The sequence below is a fragment of the Lagenorhynchus albirostris genome, chromosome 1, assembly GCF_949774975.1.
Source record: "Lagenorhynchus albirostris chromosome 1, mLagAlb1.1, whole genome shotgun sequence".
In the NCBI taxonomy this organism is placed as follows: Eukaryota; Metazoa; Chordata; class Mammalia; order Artiodactyla; family Delphinidae; genus Lagenorhynchus; species Lagenorhynchus albirostris.
Genome location: NC_083095.1, coordinates 189,003,751 through 189,025,314, shown reverse-complemented (window position 1 = coordinate 189,025,314; position 21,564 = coordinate 189,003,751). Strand labels below are relative to the sequence as shown.

Sequence of the window (21,564 nt, the reverse complement as noted above, 5' to 3'; positions counted from 1 at the left end):
AACCACCAACTAAGCTGCTTCTGAATGACTGAGCCACAGAAACTGTGACATAATAAATGTTTACTGTTTTAAGCCAGGAGATCTGGGGGTAATTTATTAAGCAGCAGTAGATACCTACTCTACTTGCTTGAGTGCCAGGCATGCTAGGTATACAGGAACCCACTCGTGATCCCCATGTCAAGAGGAGGAAACTGAGACACACAGAAGTTAAGTAACTGGCCCCAATTATCACTCAGCCGGCAAGAGATATGGACCCGGATTCAAATCTAAGGACAGCTCGATTAACTGCTGTGCATACGTCCTCCCCAAGCAGAAGCAGTTCCCACCCTACAGTTTTCACTTCTGCCGTGAAGCAGAAGGCAAGACTATCTGCTAAGACAGCAGGGAAAAGCAGGTGAATCAGAGAACTGAATAAAACTGAAAAGGTCTGAAACAGCTGCCATGAAGAGCTAGGACGAGGTCTGGCTAGAGAAATCAAACAGGATCTCCAAATAGTCCAGGAGAGGTTAGGAGCCATGACCTTCCACGTAGTGAATTTAAGATGAGCACGATGAAGAGAACACAGGGCTGCTAGTGGACCTACACATAAAGCGTAATTTCAGGTGTGAAACAGTGGTGATGGCCAGATGGAAGAGAAAACACATGTCTTTCCCAAGTCCAACTAATACATAAGGAGCCATATGCAGAAAAATTCCAGGACACACGAAAGAAATATTCTACATCAAAGTATCACGTAAGGACTGAAGAAAAGACTAAGACGAATGAGGATAAACTGACAGCAACTGCCTTGATCTCAAGCATCGGAAGTTTTTCTAGAGAACCTTCCCTTTTTCCTGTCTCCACTCAAAATGTCACAAGAAAAATTAAAACCTATAAAAGAAAAAGAACATACTAGTTCCATTACCATCAGACACACCTTAAGAGCAGCCTCACTGACTGAATTTGATGAATAAAACTTACAACAGAGCTTTAGGCCCAAAATTTATCAAATTCACTAATAATTAAACTTTTCTAAACACATTTCAGTTTCACGCATGTGCTTTTAAAATTACTTCACTTTACTTGACAAATTGACACAAAGGGGCTTCCCTGGTGGCGCAGTGGTTCAGAGTCCACCTGCCGATGCAGGGGACACGGGTTCGTTCCCTGGTCCGGGAAGATCCCACATGCCACAACGGGAGAGGACACAACAGTGAGAGGCCCGCGTACCGCAAAAAAAAAAAAAATTTTTAAATAGTAACACCTATAATTAAACGGTTATGAAGGTGGCACAAGTGTTCCATCGTCCACTTTCAGTCTTACCCTTATCTGCTCAGTGGAGCTGCTGCTAAGCTCATCACCGGACTCTGAATCGTGATGTATCCGTTCCGAGCCTTCTCCTGCTGAATCACAAGACTGTTCCTGGGAGAAGCCAGCTTTCTCTACGTCCAAGAACTCCGGACCAGGAAAGTGACCAAATAACCGTGTCCTATTCTGGCCAGAAACTTTGGGAGAATGTGAGTCACTGTTGAACTTTCCATTATTATGGGTCAGGTCCAGGCTGAGGTTGACAGTCTGACCTGGAATATAACTGGGTCCAAAATTCTGATTGGCATCACGAGTAAGACCTGTTCCTTGCACAGACGGCGACGGCTTTCCAAAACTTGAAAGCTCGGGCAATTTGCTCACATTTTCTGTGGACCTCTGCAGGTGGAGACTCTGCATCGTTTTCACAGAATGATTCGGCAGCCCCGCTGCCTGTTTCACAGGTGGCATCAGGGCTCTGCGGCCGACCTCCCTCACATACTGGGCAGGCACGTAAAACGCTTTGGAGTTCTCATCCAGCTTCACCTGCCACCAGTCATCGTTGGTCTTCTTCACCAGGATATATCGCTCCCCTTGTTTGATCACGACCTTTCTGTCCTTCGCTTCGTATTCGTAATCATATTCCACTTCAATATACACCTGCCCTGGAACAATCTTCCCACCTCTGTCAGCCATTTTCATTCCGTAATATTCACCTCTCAAAAAGGATGCTTTGCCACATTATGGCTCTGTGGCTTGTTGGATCGATACGGCTATTTTTATTTAAATGAAGGAAGAGAATGAAGAAAAAAGTTAACATAGTCTGGATTTTTAATATTCATTCACAAGCATCATAGAATAAAGAACATTACCTTCAAATCTCAAACCCAGAAATTAAACATGTGTCTAATATTGTATGTATGGTCCTGCATTACAAACACTCTCATTCTAACTGTAATCTACACTTTTCAGTCGTTTATGACCAAAACTGAACCAATGACTGGAATGGTAAATACACTAACCAACCAGACGTACGACTATCAAAAATAAGAGGTGAGAAGAACTTTCCTTCCTTTCATGACTACCTCAAACCTCCTTCACTTTCTTAGAAAGGCTCACTAACAATAACTAATACATGTTAGGCACTTACCAAGGCCAGGCATTGCTCTAGGTTCACTGTGTGCCTTATCAAAAACCCTCTTTGAAGCTGAGGCTGAATTTCAATGACCCTGAATTTCATTCACTGACCCTGTATTCTTTATTTTCTAAAATGATCAAGTGCATTAGTGAGCTTAAAAAAAAGTTATCCAAATATATGTTTCATTTTCTAATATAAACTGATTAAAAAGCAGCATTGTTATTTTTAGGCAAAATACACACAACAGAGAAAAGCATCTGCTAGTTTACTTTTGTTTCCTCTTACATCCACCCCAGGACGATGACATCCTCCTTAGCTGAATCCCACAAATCCCAGCAAGTAACCAGTCTTTTTATTTGTAAATTTTACACACACACACACACACACACACACACACACACACACACACACACACACACACACACACCCATGCAAAGTCTACTAGAAATATCCCTAAAATGGCTTGAGAAACCTAGGATTCACTGTTACAATTCCAAATATTTTAGTACCTCATAAAACACAGCATTCAAGCTTCAGAATGATCACAGCACCTCGATTTTGCTACAATTCAAGTCGAGCCCCAACTACTGTGGGATGAATTGTGTTCCCCAAAAAGGTATGTCTAAGTCCTAACACAGGACCTGTGAACGTGACCGTACTTGGGACTAGGGTCAATTTGAGATAAGTTCACATTGATTAGGGTGGGCCCCAAATCCTTGGAGACAAGGAGAGGAGACACGGAGGGAATAAGACCACGTGCAGACAGAGGCAGAAATGGGGAGTGAAGCAGCTACAAGTCAAGGAATGCCAGCAACCGCCAGAAACTGGAATGGGCGAGGAAGGGTTCTCCCCTAGAGCCTTCAGAGGGAGCACAGAGGACCTCTGGCTCCAGAACAGTGAGAGGGTAAGCTTCTGTAGTTTTCAGGTCACCCAGTTGGCAGCACTTTGTTACAGCAGCCCTAGGAAAACACACCCAACCCAGCACTCCAGGGTCCTCAGGCAAACCAGAGTAACTCTGACTAGTGAGATGTACCGGAAACGTTCCTACAAGGTCGCGTAGCCTCCCAAGTTTCCTCAGCACCTAAGTACCGGCACGGAACTATTTACACTATATGTGCAGTAACCACCACGCCCCTGCGGACAACATCCTCTGAAACAGACAAAGCCCAGGTGATAACTAGTTAGGCATACAATTCCAGCAACTAAAATTTACTTTCTAGACAAACTACTTGAATAATAAATTTAATATAGTAATGTTGTTTCAAAAAAAATAATAAAAATAAAAAACTTACCTTAGAAGGAGAACTAAACAGCCAGTCTTACATTTAAACCTATAGAAAAAAAATAATAAAGTTCATTAACTTTAACCGAGATTGCTTAAAGAAGGCTAAGAATGCAATGTTGCTCGCGGTTTTAGAAGCATAACTTTTTTACCACAGCTATAAGGCACACGGTACAATTTTACATATCACGACTGCATCCAGCACCGCCCTCCAAACAAAGCACCCTTTACCACTGCCCCTCCTACTTCATTTCCACTTCGTTTCAACTTCATTTTCGCCCTTAGTTTTTACCCTGACAGAAATATCTTTTCAAACTTCTAATAACATGAGTAACAACTTTTGTAAAATCGTTAGTAAAAAACAAACCCAGAATGTGAGACATTCTATGAGGAACACACCTGAACTCTTCAAAAACTCAATTTCATGAAAAATGAAAGAGAGAGAGAGATTCTTCTAGATTAAAGGCGACTACTGACACACAACAACTGAATCCACTCAGTGTCCTAACAGGTACCTAAAACTTAACCATATCCAAAATCTCCCCCCCCCACCCCGACCCTGCCCAATCTGCCTGGTCTTTCCCCACACAGTAAATAGAAATTCTAAGCTTCAGAGCAATCAGCCTTTATTTTCACGCATTACCAGGGCATTAGTCACTATGAACCTTAATCCTTTTACCTACATAAAAGGTTTTCACTACAACTTTTCAAAACTCCACATTGAAATACTTATCCTCAGGTGATGTTTTTTTTCTTTTACTTTCCAGGAAGTAATAAAATAACTTACGAAACATCTCTGAAGATACTGAAACAAGTCAGGGAATACACAGAAGGCTACAGGAGCTCAGGTGTACCAGAACCGCTCAGACACTGATCCGCGGGCATGGATCAAAGGGAAGTATGAAGAGTAAGGAGTAAACTGCATGGTTTCCTGGTAGCACGGGAGGGGCTGTGGGGTGGAGTGCAGCACAGGTTAGCGGCGTCCACGCCCGGGCCTCTCACTGCCAGGCTTTACGACCACACCTTCCCCACCGACCGCAGAGGTATGGAGGAAGAGGAACCAGGGAAAACGGAAAGTCAGTTTCACCACACTCAACATGGGACACCCAAACTAAAGTTCTCAGTACTGTAAAGGAAATGAGAAGTGGGAGGACAAGAAAGACGGAGAAGCAGTCAAAAGACATCCAGATAGAACAGCTAGTTGATACAAGGCAGATGACATGAGCAAGAGTGAGCACAGGGGTAACAGGACCTGAGAACAGGTTTCTAGTTAATACGGGGATGGGGGTGGGAAACGAACTGGGAAGCCCGAGACAACTGAAATAATAAACTTCTAGAAAGTCACGTAGCAGGAATTATGTATCACAATCCAAGGTCTAGGAAAAGTTAGATAAAATAAATATGAAGAGAAAAGCCCTATTATAAACTACAGATTCAAATTAAAATAATTGTGGGGTAGCTCTAAAAACTTGGATCTAAGAGAAATTTATCTGCATATATGTGAATAACATCTGCTGCCTATTTTTATTTAAAAACATAAGCTGCATTAAAACAAATGTTTGTGGTTTTAATTTTGGTTTGTTTCTTCGTCTATTCCCCAAACTGTGGATTTTTTAAGTTTTTTATTGAAGTATACTTGTTTTACAATATCATGTAAGTTTCAGGTATACAGCACAGCACTTCAGTTATATATACATTCTTTTTCAGATTCTTTTCCCTTATAGGTTATTATATAATATTGAGTATAGTTCCCTGTACTATACAATAGGTCCTTGTTGATTATCTTTTTTTTAATTAAGAGTGATCATCTCTTTTATTTTTAATTTTTATTTTATTTTGTTTATTTATTTTTTGGCTGTGTTGGGTCTTCCATTGCTGTGCACGGGCTTTCTCTAGTTGCGGTGAGTGGGTGCTACTCTTTGTTGCAGTGTGCAGGCTTCTCACTGTGGTGGCTTCTCTTGCTGCGGAGCACGGGCTCTAGGCCCACGGGCTCAGTAGTTGTGGCACGCGGGCTCAGCAATTGTGGCTCGCGGGCTCAGTAGTTGTGGCACACAAGCTTAGTTGCTCCACAGCATGTGGGATCTTTCCAGACCAGGGCTTGAACCCCTGTCCCCTGCATTGGCAGGCGGATTCCTAACCAGTGCGCCACCAAAGAAGTCCCTTGATTTTCTATTTTATACGGACTAGCCTGTGTATGTTAATCCCAAACTTCTAATTTATCCCTCCCCACACTGTGTATTCTTCTCTTTAGATTAGGTTGAGCACTGTTTATCCTGCTATCTTAACCTCTCAAGTATTTCGATTAGAATCTTGTTCAACTACAACGCCCTCTGAGCACAACACTCCTCCAATTGAAACATATTCTATACTTACCACCACACTCCTCCACCCTTTTTCATCACACACACACAACTACTAAGCACCCAACCACGAGGATAGAGTTTTTGCACATCTACTATTCGGTAACAACCACTGCTTTTCTTTGAGGCGTGAAAAGCCTCTTACCAGTGGTCCTCTTCCTCGAGCTTCAACAAGAACAGACACACCCAGAGACACACAACCTTTTACAACTTTTATTTCTTCCCCACCCCCACCAAAGTCAGATTCATTTCTACCAGGCTATTTTAAAATCTAATGGACTCCTCCTTTCTGTCTAATTTTTCTCATTTTCTTTCCTAGCACAAATTACACAGCCAGCAAATGTTATCTTCCTCCCCCAAGACATCTGCTTTAATCAACTACATCTCACAGTGTGAGATCCTTACCAGGTACATCAAAAAGTAAACAAGTAAACAAAGTCTTAAGAGGACTGGGATAATTGTATCCATAATTAATGACCTTACAATTTAAGTCTGATACATACATGTACAACGTACTTAGCAATTCTAACACCATGAACAACAAAATGCTAATATAGCCTCACACACATATTAACCCACTTAAAAATACCACAATTTAAGCACCGATTCTTGACACTAAGTCCTCCAGTAGCTTTAAAAGTACTTGTTTAAAATTAACACTCCCTAAACAGCCCCCTACTAAAGAAATCAATTAAACTTAATGAGCACAACAAAAAAGTTAAAAACAACTCCAGCATAAGTTCCACAATAAGAAATTATTCCACCAAATAATTTTGTAGATTGTACACTTAACAAGAAATCACAGGCCATGATAGGGCACCTGAGGTTTTTTTCTTAATGCATGATCCCTGTTTTCTAAGAATAAAAACATATAGAATATAAGATATATATTTAGGCCTAAAGAACAGAAGCAAAATATACTCATTGCTATTATAAACTATTCTGGTCATAAAGAAATAGCAAAAATAGGAACACCAGAAAGGAGACAGGAAATAATCAGGTAACTGGAAAGCAGTAGAAAACTCAGCCAAGCACAAACTGGTAAAGCAAATTCACACCCAGATTGAAATATGAAACAAAAATGAGGGAACAACAAAAGAAGTACTTGGGAGAGCAAGCAGATTTTAATAAAAATGATATTTGCGGGCTTCCCTGGTGGCGCAGTGGTTAAGAATCTGCCTGCTAATGCAGGAGACACAGGTTTGATCCCTGGTCCAGGAAGATGCCACATGCCACAGAGCAACTAAGCCCGTGAGCCACGACTACTGAGCCTGTGCTCTAGAGTCCGTGAGCCACAACTACTGAGCCCACATGCCACAACTACTGAACCCACATGCCACAACTACTGACCTGCGCTCTAGAGCCCATGCTTTGCAACAAGAGAAGCCACTGCAATGAGAAGCCCGCGCACCGCAACAAACAGTAGCGCCCGCTCGCCCCAACTAGAGAAAGCCCACGTGTGGCAACGAAGACCCAACATAGCCAAAAATTAATTAATTAATTAATTAATTTTTTAAAAAAAGAAAGAAATGAGGTGGACGTAAGAAATTTTTCTTGGATTGTGACAACAGTGAAGAAAATATTCCAATTTAAAAAGGAAGAAATATAACCTTGGGTTTGACAATTAGTCTTTAGATATACCACTAAATGCATAATCCATGAAAGAAAAAATTAAATAGGACTTTATTAAAATTAAAAACTTCTGCTCTGTGAAAGATAATGCTGGGAGAATGAAAACACAAACCACAGACAAGAAGAAAATATTTGTAAAATACATATCTGATGAAAGACTTTTATCCAAAATATACAAAGAACTCTTAAAACGCAAAAGAACCAAATTCTTTTCTTTTTTTGGTTTTTTCCGGTACGCGGGCCTCTCACTGTTGTGGCCTCTCCCACTCCGCCTGTGGTGGAGTACAGGCTACGGACGCGCAGGCTCAGCGGCCATGGCTCACGGGCCCAGCCGCTCCGCGGCATGTGGGATCTTCCCGGACCGGGGCACGAACCCATGTCCCCTGCATCGGCAGGCGGACTCTCAACCACTGTGCCACCAGGGAAGCCCCAGAACCAAATTCTTTAATCGAAAATGATCTGAAAGAGACATCATGAAAGAATATATGCAGGTGACAAATGAGCACATGAAAAAATGCTCAACACTGTCATTAGTGAATTGCAAATTAAAACAAGATACCATACAACTATTAGAACATCTAAAATCCAAACAAACTGACACCACCAAATGCTGATGAGGGTATACAGCAACAGGAACTTTCATTCACTGCTGATGGGGATGCAAAATGGTTCAGCCACTTTGGAAGACAGTTTAACAGTTTCTATTGATACAAAGCTAAATGTTGTCTTAACCATACAATCTAGCAATCACACCCCTAGGTATTTACCCAAATGAGTTGAAATCTTATTTCCACAAAAAGTCCTGCATGAAAATATTCAGAGAAGCTTTATAACTGCACAAAACTGGAAGCAACCAAGATGTCCTTCAGTAGGAGAAAGGATAAACTGCGAGACAGCCAGACTTACAATACTATCCAGTGATAAAAAGAAAAGAGCTATCGAGCTACGAAAAGACAGAAATGAATCTTAGATATATTTTGCTAAGTGAAAGAAAAAAACATAGCCTGAAAAAGCCACATACGGAATGATTATATTATATGACATTCTGGCAAGGTCACAACCATAGAGACAGTGATTGCTGGGGTTAGGACGAAGTGGGGGGGGGATTCCATAGATGAAGCACAGGGGATTCTTTTAGGTCAATGAACTATTCTGTATGATACTGTAGTGGTGGACACATGACATTATGCCCTTGTCAAAACCCATTAATCTTTACAACACAAGCATGAAGTTCAATGTTTGCAAATTCTAAACAATCATTTAGGAGGTCGGGGGAATCCCAGGATGGAAAGCAGATGTGACAAGATAGTCTAACGGTATTACACATACATGGAACGACCTCACTGAATGGAGAGGGGATGGAGGGAGAGGCTAACCTCACTCATTCTGGAAATAAGTGAGATTTATAAGAACACAGATAAAGGAACTGCACATAAGTACCGTGTTCTAACACATAAAAAACATTCCCCATGGGGTATGAATTAAAAATTCTGATACTGCTATACATGTACACACACTGGACTTGAATAATTAAGTACACAGAATGCAGATGTGGGCACCAAGATTCCCAATGTTGGAATACGAATTTATAGACATGCAAGGGAGAAGGCTAGAATGGTCCTGGGGTAACACATTAGACTTGGAGACAGAAATATGAACGCACTTTGAGCTTACCACAGATACAGATGATTACATAAAGAAGTATTACAGGTATATGTCTATACACTGCTTAGTACACCATACACAGATCCTTGCTGTCAGTAAAAATGACACCTTGGCAGCAACAAGCACACCTAGCACCCAGATTTGGTTTCTAATACCATTCTCCAAATAAAGGAACCGAGGCTCTTTGGAGAAATGACTGATTCAAGGGCTGGGGCAGGAAATATACAAGGTGAGCCTGGAGCCTATAGTGACACATTCTCCCCACCTGGTCTTTACGTACTTGATTTAAATGCTTCCTATCATTAGACACTGTCTTCTTAAACAGTAACTCAAATTAAAAGTGGTATCATGCATATTTGATATTCCTATTAACATATCTTACATTATGCTGTCCCATCTTTAAATAAGTTAAACAAAATTACGTTTCTTTTGTTCTTTACTTTTACACACTGCTTTTCTCATCAAAATACAAATTACAAGTATTTAAGAGGTATTAGGAGTTCTCCATCATCACTGGTTGTTACAGCTTCAAAATCATTCTAAAATGATCTCTTCTTATACATGGAAATGTAACTACTGACCCAACTGACATAGGGTAGAAAGTGAGGAGAGTACTGTATCCAAAAAATTTCACAAATTCAGTACTTTAGGAAAACAGCCCTGATCAAGCCCTTCAGACCAAAAACTATTAAACTGGCTTTTAAACCCCTCGGATTCACTTGCACACACTAAGACTTTTTTTTTTTTACATCTTTATTGGAGTATAATTGCTTTACAATGGTGTGTGAGTTTCTGCTTCATAACAAAGTGAATCAGTTATACATATACATATGTTCCCATATCTCTTCCCTCTTGCGGTCTCCCTCCCTCCCACCCTCCCTATCCCACCCCTCCAGGCGGTCATAAAGCACCGAGCTGATCTCCCTGTGCTATGTGATGATGCAGGATACCAAGAAGATAGCCTAAAGGTAAAAAACACATAATCAGTAAAAAGTCTAAGGAACAAAAAGAACTTTTTCTTGAACCAATAGGTTAAACTTCCCTTTCCTTCATATGCTGTGTCATCAAAAGCCACGTATACCAACAATTGCCCCACATCAACCTCTAAAACCAGCCTTCTACGATCTTCACTTAGCCTCTACATTCTTCAGCTCTTCCTGCTACATGCACTCTAGTCAATGGATTCTTCCTCCTATATCCTCATCACCTGAGTCCCATATTTTAATTTCTCACTAAGAACTTCCTAAAATAATCAGCTAAGGGAGTTCCCTGGTGATCTAGTGGTTAGGATTGCCAGTTTTCACTGCCGTGGCCCGGGTTCAGTCCCTGGTCAGGGAACTGAGATCCCGCAAGCCGTGTGGCCTGGCCAAAAAAATAAATAACTAAAATAAAATAATCAGTTAAAAAAAAAACCCAGAAGAAAGAAATTAAGATTTTTATAGTTCACACAATTTTCCTCTTGCCTCTGTGGCATCTCGCCCACCCTACCTGTTGTAACAACCCCATGCCCAGGGTCTCAGTCCACACATCATTATACAAGTTGTTATGTATTAAGGAGAAAATCATAATCTTGGTCTTTAAGCAGTTTAATAGGATTTCCAATCCTCTAACAATTCACTTTAGAAGAAAAACTCCATTCACTTCACAACTCCACTGGCTACCCAAGCATTAACCACCAGCCCAACCCATTCAGATATTCCTCTGAAACTATACATGCTACCGTCTTAATCTCGGAGATGGCTATTTACATTCAACCACTTTCAAATGTTTACCTAATCCCATGCTTTAAAAAAAGATAGTCCGGGGTTCCCTGGTGGCGCAGTGGTTGAGAGTCCGCCTGCCGATGCAGGGGACACGGGTTCGTGCCCCGGTCCGGGAAGATCCCACATGCCGTGGAGCGGCTGGGCCCGTGAGCCACGGCCGCTGAGCCTGCGCGTCCGGAGCCTGTGCTCCGCAACAGGAGAGGCCACAACAGTGAGAGGCCCACATACCGCAAAAAAAAAAAAAAAAAAAAAAAGATAGTCCACAAAACAAAGACAAATACAGCTACAAGTCCAGTGATCATTATGGTCTGGTCACTGCAAAGTTCTAGTCAGACATCAGCAACTTACTTAAAAAAAGAAATAAGTACTCATTATAATGCTTAATTTATGCCAATCTACTTCAAATTAAATTGTGATAAGGACAGTCAGGTAGGCAAAGGACTTGAATAGACGTTTTTCCAAGGAAGGTACACAAATGGCCAATAAGCAAATCAAATGCAAATCAAAACCACAATGATAGGGCCTTCCTTGGTGGCGCAATGGTTAAGAATCCGCCTGCCAGGGACTTCCCTGGTGGCCCAGGGGTTAAGAATCCACCTGCCAATGCAGGGGACACGGGTTCGAGCCCTAGTCCGGGGAAGATCCCACATGCTGCGGAGCAACTAAGCCCGTGTGCCACAACCACTGAGCCTGCGCTCTAGAGCCCACGAGCCACAACTACTGAGCCCGCGCGCCTAGAGCCTGTGCTCCACAACAAGAGAAGCCACTGCAATGAGAAGCCCATGCACCACAAAGAAGACCCAACACAGCCAAAAATAAATAAATAAATAAATAAAGTATCCGCCTGCCAATGCAGGGGACACAGGCTCGAGCCCTGGTCCAGGAAGATCCCACATGCCTCAGAGCAACTAAGTCCATGCACCACAACTACTGAGCCTGTGCTCTAGAGCCCGCGAGCCACAACTACTGAGCCCACGTGCCACTACTGAAGCCTGCACACCTAGAGCCCGTGCTCCACAACAAGAGAAGCCACTGCAATGAGAAGCCCACGCACCGCAACGAAGAGGAGCCCCCGCTCGCCGCAACTAGAGAAAGCCCACACACAGCAACGAAGACCCAAAGCAGCCAAAAATAAAATAAATGTATAAAAACAAAACAAAAAAACACAGTGATACACCACTCCGTACCCATTAGGGTGGCTACTGTAAAAATAACAACAGAAATAACAAGTGTTGGTGAGAATGTGGAGAAACTGGAATTCTTATGCGTTGCTGGTAGAAATGTAAAATGGAGAATGCAGTTTAAATCACCTTATACCTGTCTATTCCAAAACCATAAAAATCACTAAAATCCTCATATAGCTTTTACAGATTCTCTTTCAAAGTAAATACTATAAGGCAAATAAACATTCAACCTTTTAGAAAACTGAAAAGTAGCACTTCTGTAGCACACAGACAATGATGAACTACTACTGCTACCAATCCCCTAGAGGTTTCTGTCCTCTACTGGGGAAAAAAAAGCCCCACAAAATTCCATGATTATTCATCTTTATTCCATTTAAATTATTTTACAAACCATTAAATATCCTATAATGCAAACTAAAACCAAAACAAGGTATCACTATCCACCAACTATAATAAAGTTATTTTTAAAAAACAAAGACAATATCAAGTGCTGACCAGGATACCAACAACTGGACACACATTCAGTGCTAGTGGGAACGCTAAATGGTACAGGCAGGCAGTTCAGTTTCTTATAAACATACATTTTCTCTCTTTCTCTCTCTTTTTTTTTTCTTTATTTCTGGCCACGCTGTGTGGCATGTGGGATCTTCAATTCCTGGACCAGGGATCGAACCTGTGCCCCCTGCATTGGGAGCATGGAGTCTTAACCACTGGACCACCAGGGAAGTCCCTAAGCATACATTTTTTGTTGATTATATTCTGGACCATGAAACAAATCTCAATAAATCTAAAAAGACTGAAATAATATGAAGAATGTTCTCTGACAATTGAATTACATTATAAATTAATAAAAAGATATATTAAAACCCACAAATTTGCTGTTAGAATTTAAACAACATACTTCTAAATACCTCAGAGGTCAAAGAAGAAATCAAACAGGAATTTGAACCGGATGAAAACGAAAAGGTGACAGCTCAAAATTTGTGGGATGCAGCTATAGTAGTGCTTAGAGAAAATTTATATACTAAATGCCCATAATTAGAAAAGAAAAAGGTCTCAAATCGGTGATGTAAACTTGCACTCTAAGAAACTAGATAAAGAGCAAATTAAACCCAAAGCAAGCAGAAGAAAGGACATGATAAAGGTCAGAGCAGAAAGCTGTAAAAGACAGAAAAATGTTAGAGGGAATCAATGAAACCAGAAGGCAGTTCTTCAAGAGGATCAGTAACCCTGACAGTAATCCTCTCGCCAAACTGATCAGGAACTAAAGAGAAGAAACACAAATTACCAGTATCGGGAATGAGACAGGAGATATAACCACATATCCTAAAGACACTGAAAGGAAGAAAAGAGAATATCATGAACAGCTTTATGCTGATAACTTCAACAACTCAGTGAACCAGATAAACTCCTTTGGCAAATTACCAAAGCTTAAGAAGAAACAGATAACCTAAATAGTCCTATATTTATTAAATAAATTGAATCCGTCTTTAAAAATCTTCCCACAAAGAAAACTCCTGGCCAAGATGGCTCCACTGGTGAATTTTACAAAATGTAAGGAAGGTAATACCAGTTCTACACAAACCTCTTAAAGAAAATTGAAACAGAGGAAAAACATCCCAACTCATTCTATGAAGTCAGCATTCTCCTCATACCAAAACCAGACAAAGACGTTATAAAAAAGAAAAACTACAGACCAATATCCCTCATGAAAATAGACACAAATGTCTCAGACACAAACTTATCTCCAACAAAGAACTCATATCTAGAATATATAATAACTGTACAAGCCATTAAGAAGACAAATGACCCAATTAAAAAAGGGCAAAAGATAGGAACAGACAAGCGTTCATATCCAAGGAGGATCTATAGGTGGTAAATAAGCCCATGAAAAGATGCTCAACATCTTTAGTCGTTAGGGAAATGCAAATTAAAAACACAAAGAAATAACATCACACGTCTACTAGAATGACTAAAATTAAAAGACTGACGATACCAGTATTTCTGCAACCAGAACTCTCAAATACTGCTGGTGGGGATGTAAAATGGTACAACCACTTTGGGAAAAGTTGGAGAGATTCTTAAAAGCTTGAAATATACATCTACCATATGACCCAGGGATTCTACTCCTAGGTAGTCACCAAAGAAAATGAAAACACATGCCCACACAAAGACCTGTATGTGAATGTTCACAGTGGCTTTATCTGTAATAGTCCCTAATTGGAAACAACCCAATGTCCACCAACAGGCGACCGGATAAACTAATTGTGTAATATCCACACAATAGGATACCACTCAGCAATAAAAGGAACAAACTACTGATACACACAACAAACTGGATGAATCTCAAAATAATTTTGCTGAGTGGAAGTAAGTCAGAAAGAGAAAAACAAATACCGTATGCTAACACATATATATGGAATTTTAAAAAAAGAAAAAAAAATGGTTATGAAGAACCTAGGGGCAGGACAGGAATAGAGACGCAGATGTAGAAGATGGACTTGACATGGGGAGGGGGAAGGGTGAGCTGGGACGAAGTGAGAGAGTGGCATGGACATATATACACTACCAAATGTAAAACAGATAGCTAGTGGGAGGCAGCAGCATAGCACAGGGAGATCAGCTCGGTGCTCTGTGACCACCTAGAGGGGTGCGATAGGGAGGGTGGGAGGGAGACGCAAGAGGGAGGAGATATGGGGATATTTGTATAGCTGATTCACTTTGTTATAAGCTAACACACCATTGTAAAGCAATTATACTCCAATAAGGATGTTAAAAAAAAAAATTTGCTGAGTGAAAAAAATCCAGACAAGAAAGAGTGCATACTGTACGATTCCATCTACATAAAATCCTAGAAAATGCAAAGTAATACATAGTGCCAGAAAGCAGATCAACAGTTACCAGGGAACAAGGGCAACAAATTACCTTTGGGCTCAAGGAAATGGGGAGCTGGGTGAAGGATATGCTTGTTATCCTGATAACGGTGATGATTGTAGAGGCACAGCTATTCATATGTCCAAACTCATCAAACTACACACTTAAAATATGTCCCGTTTATTTTACAGCAATTATACCTCAATAAAGCTGTTAAGACAAAACCCTTATAATGCAATGGCTTTATGCAGGGGACACGAGTTCGAGCCCTGGTCGGGGAAGATCCCACATGCCCCAGAGCAACTTTATATATATTTAGAATGGCTTTACATACATATAAAGGGTATTTTGTAGGGTAAGGATACCAGCAACAGGAATTCTCATTCACTGCTGGTGGTAATGCAGAGTGGTACAGCTACTCTGGAAAGCATTGGGGCAGTTTCTTATAAAGTTAAACATACATTTAACATACGATCTCACAATTCCCCTTCTAGGTATTTACCCAAAAAAATGAAACCATAAATCCCTGAAAAGGCCTTACATGAACATCCATAACAGCTTTATTCATAACAGCCAGAAACTGGAAATGACCCAGAGGCCTATCAACTGGTGAATGCCTAAACTAACTGTGATACACTCGTCTGTAAAACAGGAAACAATACAAACTTCAGAAGATCCCTGTGAAAATGGGTAGAGAAAACATGAAAAAGTACTTAGTAAATTATAAAGCGTGATAAAAAGCATCACATTAATCACAGTTTACTCAAGGAAGCCAAATGCAGACAAAAGCATATATACATATAGTATGTAGCCTTTCATGTCTGGCTTGTTTCACCTAGAACAATGCTTCTGAGATTCATTCATGTCTTCGTATGTATCTGCAGTTCACCCCATTTTATCGTTGAGTGTTTTATTTTATTGTATGTATATTTTAACTCAAAACTGATTTTTTTTTAAACAAACCAGTAATATACAGCAAAATACAGGTAATTTTCAACTAACTTTAAAGATATCACTCTAACTGGTAAATGTGTTCTGAATTCTCCTGTGGTAAAGGAACAGAGAACTCAGGGTGGGAGGACTGAAATTTAAATCAGGATTTGCCATGTATTAGCTCTCAGGCCCTCAGCACCTCAACTATCTGTAATACAAAAGAAACACCACAAACCTCAAAAGATCCTTGTGAAAATGGAAAGACAAAAAAGTACTTTGTAAACTGCGAGGCATGATACAGAACACGCACATCAATCAGTGCTTATTCAAAGCAGCAAAACTTGTAGAGAAGGAAAACACTCACAAATGAACTGATTGCTCTTAAATTAGTCCCTCCTCAAACGTCCCTGTTTCTGCCTCTTGCTACCTAAGACAAGTCACCTAACCTCTCTGAGCCTCAGTATTTTTTCCATTTGTGAAAAGGAGCTAACTAATGGTACATATCACATATTGGGAGAGTTAAATGAGTAAATATGTGTAAAGGACTTGGCATAATCCCTAGCACATGCTAAGTGTTTTATAAGTTTTAGCTCTTATTACAAAAATACTATTATTGGGAATTCCCTGGAGGTCCGGTGGTTAGGACTCTGAGCTTCCACTGCAGGGGGCCTAGGTTCGATCCCTGATCAGGGAACTAGGATCCCCGAAGCCATGAGGCGTGCCCCCCCCCCAAAAAAATACCATTATTACCCTATGAGACCTAACAGTAGCCTCCATCCTGCCCACCCAAGCTGCTATAGTGCAGGTCATAGTAGCGATCTAGATCACTGCTTCTCACTTTTAGTGAAAGACGGCATCACCTGGAGAGCTTCTTTAAAAAAAAAACAAAAAAACATTCTTTTAGATGAGCTTTAGATTTACAGAATTACTGCAAAGATAGTAGAGTTCCCATATACACTGTCCACAGTTTCCCCTACTACAAACATCTTACATTAGTATGGTACATTCGTCATATTCAGTGAACAAATACTGACACCTAATAATGTCCATATTCCTTAGTCTTTCCCCAATGAACTTCTTCTGTTCTGGGATCCCATCCAAAACATCACATATACATTTTGTAGTCATATGCTGCAAGTTACTGAGACTCCAGATATTCTAAGGAGAGTAGGTTTGTGGGGGCCCTAAAATGTCCATTTCTAACACGTTCCCAAGGGCTGCTGATAGGGCCAATGTGAACACACACTGAGAACAGTACTGATCTGGATTCTAGACTCCAGAACCATGCTGCTCAACACATCAGGCAAACGTGGTTCCTGAGCATGTGAAGTACGGCTAATCTAAACTGAGACGTGTGGAAGTGTCAAATACATATGGGGTTTTGAAGATGCCATGTAGACAAAAATGATGATAAAATTTATTTCATGGTTTCTTTTTAACTTTACCTATCATGTGAGTACTAAAAACCTGAGAATTACACAGGTGACTGGCATTACATTTCTATTGGACAGGAGCAGTCTGAAGTCCCAGCAGCATCGGTATCATCGGGGGCTTGTTAGAAGTTCAGGTGATTCCCATGCACAAAGAAATCTGAGAAGGAACAGATTATCAACAGGGGAAGGGTGCTCACAGACATCAGTGTCTGGCAGTTCAGTTCAAATGAAAAGCTGCTCAACTGCAAAATGAAACTGCAAAATACTAAGTCAATATAATAAGAAAATGGCTGAATCACTGCAAAGTCATCCACAGATGAGGGTGTGGCACGATTAGAACAGTTAACAACTGAAGGAAAGAAAACACAAAGACAGTGGCCCAGTGGGTTCCTCAAGAGAATGATTTGAAAAGCATGATTTGAAGCACAATGATGCTATGTGGTACCATCCTGCCTTTTCACATCTGATTCATTCTACAAAGCAGTGCGTATTTGCAATTACGACTAAAATTGTTAAATATAAGATAAAATAAACGTTTAATTTCACTTTTCTCTCCCACTATTATAAAACTGTTCTGCCCATTTTAGGCAGGTTTACCTTTAGCTGCTTTTTCCTAGTACCAATTTTCTCAGATAAGCAAAAACCAGTACTACCACTTAGTAATTTTACACATCACCACATTCACTGTTTGAATTAATTTAAACTGTTTATTACCCTTTTGTGCTCAGAAATGTCAACTGCATTACTTAAAGAACTTACATTCGTAAAACCCATTTTCTGTCAACTTATTAAAAAAACCACTCAGCAGATACTTTCTAATTAATGAAAGAAAAGCCAAATGACTGACTACAAATAACACGCTGTTTTTCTGCAGTATTTACATATTTTCACTTGTGCCTCACAACTAGTGCAGTAATTTGAAAAATCTAAAGGTATGTAAAATATTGACTATATATGGACAACTATTCTATTGAGGGCATCATATTAAGAATCAATGAAGGACTTCCCTGGTGGTGCAGGGGTTAAGAATACGCCTGCCAATGCAGGGGACACGGGTTCGAGCCCTGGTCCGGGAAGATCCCACATGCCGCAGAACAACTAAGCCCGTGCGCCACAACTACTGAGCCTGCACTCCAGAGCCCGTGAGCCACAACTACTGAGCCCGCGTGCTGCAACTACTGAAACCCGCGCGCCTAGAGCCCGTGCTCCGCAACAAGAGAAGCCACTGTAACGAGAAGCCCACGCACCGCAACGAAGAGTAGCCCCCGCTCGCCGCAACTAGAGAAAGCCCGCGCGCAGCAATGAAGACCCAACGTAGCCATAAATAAATAATTTTTTAAAAAGAATCAATGAGTTAGCAATCTTCTCCAACGTCTGTCGTTGATCAAGTATAAATAGAAACCTATCAGCCAGTACTGCGGCATGCGCACGTAATCTGGTACATTAGTCTGTATTTAACTCATTTTTCCCCAGAGAGCCCCCCCAGAGCAGCAGAGCTACTACCTGCAACCACGGGTCACACCTACATGCCCAGCTTCTCTGGCTCTTCGGGGTGCCCCACTCAGGGTCAAGTCTTCAGAGCCCGGCTCACTACTCTGGGCTCCCAAATCCCTGCTGTGAAACATTTGCAAGGCATTTTTAAAACAGAGATAAAAAGAAAGAGAAAATACTGGAGCCAGCAGCCAGACTGTCTACTGGGACCAAAAGACAGACAAAGATGCCCCATCCTGTAACGCACCCTCCTGCGGATCAGGAAAGAACACTGGATATGGACCAACATACACCTCCAGGCCTCCGTTTCCCTGCGTTTAAGTGGGAAAGAGGCGTGGCTAGGAACTGGACACTTGTTAAAACCACCTTTCACTGTAACATTCAAGAGTCTTTGAAGGTCTCGCCTTCAGACGCGGGGGGCGGAATCTGAACCCGAGCGACTCCTCATTCAAAGCTCGTTCCTCTCTACGTCACCTCCCCTTAGGAGCATGTGCGTAACTGCTCAATAAAGTCTACCTCATCGCGTCATGATTAACCATAAGGCAGCACGAGTGTTAACTGGCTCTACCCACCACACACACTCTACTTGGAAAGACATCAGAACTTTCATAAAGCCACGCTCTGAACATTTTTGTTTTCGCCTTCGCAAGTGCATTGAAAACTGCGGCTGCAGTCAGAAAGAAAACACCACACGCCTCGAGAACGCCAGGAGGCCGTGCCTTCTCAGGACTGATGACCCTGTGGCCTTTTCGTCTCAAAGGGTCTTCGGTACCTTCAGCCGCAACACGTCAAAGACAGTCATGCTTATAAGACAACCCACCACCCCCGAGGACAGTGCACAGCATTCTTTAAACTCAAGGACCCGGAGGAGATTCCTCGCAGAAGGGCTGGAAAGGAGCAAGAGCCCATCGAGCAGGGGCGGGGCACCTCTGAGGGCTGCAAGGCCCCGCGTGCCCAGTGCTGAGGTCAACAGCCCTCGAGGGGAGGCCCTGGGGGAGGGAGGTTGCAGCCCCGGCAGCGCTGGCGAAGCGGGCACGGCGGCGGCGGGAGGCCAGGAAGGAGGGCGGCACCGCCGGCCTTTTACACACGCACAAGCGCGCGCGCACACACACACACACACACACACACACACACACACACACACACCCCAACACCCTCTTTCCTGGGGGCGGGGTGGCGGGCACTGCCCTCTCACAGGAAGTCAGGACACCCGGGGGGCAGAGGAGCCGCAACTTCCAGCCATTTAAACCCCGTCGCCCCAGTCGGCCGACCGACCGGCAGCGGCCCCCGGCCCCGCGCCGGCCCCGCGCCCCGACTCCGCCGGCCGCGCCCACGACCGCACCTCTCGCACCCCAGCGCCGCCGCGCGCCCGCACACGCCTCCCCCAGCCCCGCAGCCCCGGCCCCGGGCGCCTTTGTGCAGCGCCGCCCCGACCTGCCCGCCCGCGGCCCGCCCCCCCCTCACCGAGGGCCCGGCGGCCCCGCGGGGGTCGGCTCCCTCCTGGCCCAGCTTGGTGGCGGCGGCGACGGCGGCGGCGGCGGCGGCGGCGGGGCGCCCAGGCGAGCCCGAAGGGCGCTCACTCGGCGGCGGCCGCGGCCGGCGCGTCCCCGCAGGCTGCCCTCCCGGTGAGACAGAGTTCCAGGGCACGTCGGAGCGCGCCGGCGCGGGGGCGGGGCGGGGCGTGGCCACGTGACGGGGGCGGGGCGCGGCCACGTGACGGCCCGGCGGGCGCGGGGGGAACCGGCGGCAAGGAGCCGGGAGGGGGAGGGGAGGCCGAGGGAGGGGCGCGGCCGGCGCGCGGAGCTGCCGGCGGAGGGGGGCGGTGGCGCCTTGTACATGCGTAGTGGGAGACGCTGAGGAAGCGCTCGTGGGGAAAACGTGGGACGGGCCCACGGGAGACGGCCCGAGCGCTGCGTGGCGGAAGTGGGACCCAGGGAAGGAGGGCCTGCCCCGTTCCTCGGCACGCTGGGAGCGCTGCCGGCGTCGGTCAGCCGTTCCCGCGCCCGGAAATCCCGCGGGGAGGCTCGGGAAGAGTCCTCGCGCGACCTCAGCGGGACGGAACGCAACTCTGGAGGCCCTGATCCCTGACCCGGTCCTTGCGAAGCTGTCCTTCGCCGGGACCACCCGGGCAGAGTGCGGGGCCAGCGCGCACACTCCGCGGGCGGGCGGCCGGCGCCAGGGCGGCCTGACCGCTCACCCCGCGCCCCGCCGTCCACTGGCCTGCAGTGTGCAGGCCCCGGGGGGCCACGGTGTCATTGCCCGAAGTCACCCCAGCTTGCAGCGCTTGCAGGATGGCAGCACAGACTCCGGAAGTCAGAGGCGTGAAAAGGTTTCCCGTGGGGATCCGGGGGCGGGAGTTGTGCTGGCCTGAGAATCGAGAGAGACCTGGCTTCTGCCATTGTCACTTCACCCGTCTCGCTTCATCTGTCAGAGGAGCATGTTGACAAGTCCGAAGGCTCCTTCTAAACTCTAAGATTCACCGACTGAGAAAACTAACTGATGTGTATTAGGACTGCAGAAACCAT

The 21,564-nt window shown here is 43.7% G+C and overlaps 1 protein-coding gene across 5 annotated transcripts in view; it reads right to left on the bottom strand.

Annotated features, from left to right (window-relative positions):
• Positions 1-20,604, bottom strand: part of ARHGAP12 (Rho GTPase activating protein 12) — a 109,983-nt gene extending 89,379 nt beyond the window's left edge. For 4 of the 5 annotated variants that reach the window (XM_060162748.1, XM_060162757.1, XM_060162767.1 and 1 more), the window contains exons 1-3: positions 20,504-20,603; positions 3,715-3,753; positions 1,303-2,057 (exon numbers count right to left, since the gene is read on the bottom strand). In XM_060162748.1, the coding sequence (XP_060018731.1) occupies positions 1,303-1,986 (684 nt within the window). In that variant the 5' untranslated portion in view covers positions 1,987-2,057; positions 3,715-3,753; positions 20,504-20,603. Of the gene's footprint in view, positions 1-1,302; positions 2,058-3,714; positions 3,754-20,503 lie in introns of all 5 variants that reach the window. The other variant, XM_060162738.1, reaches the window with a different exon arrangement.
• Between the last annotated feature and the right edge of the window lie 960 nt (positions 20,605-21,564).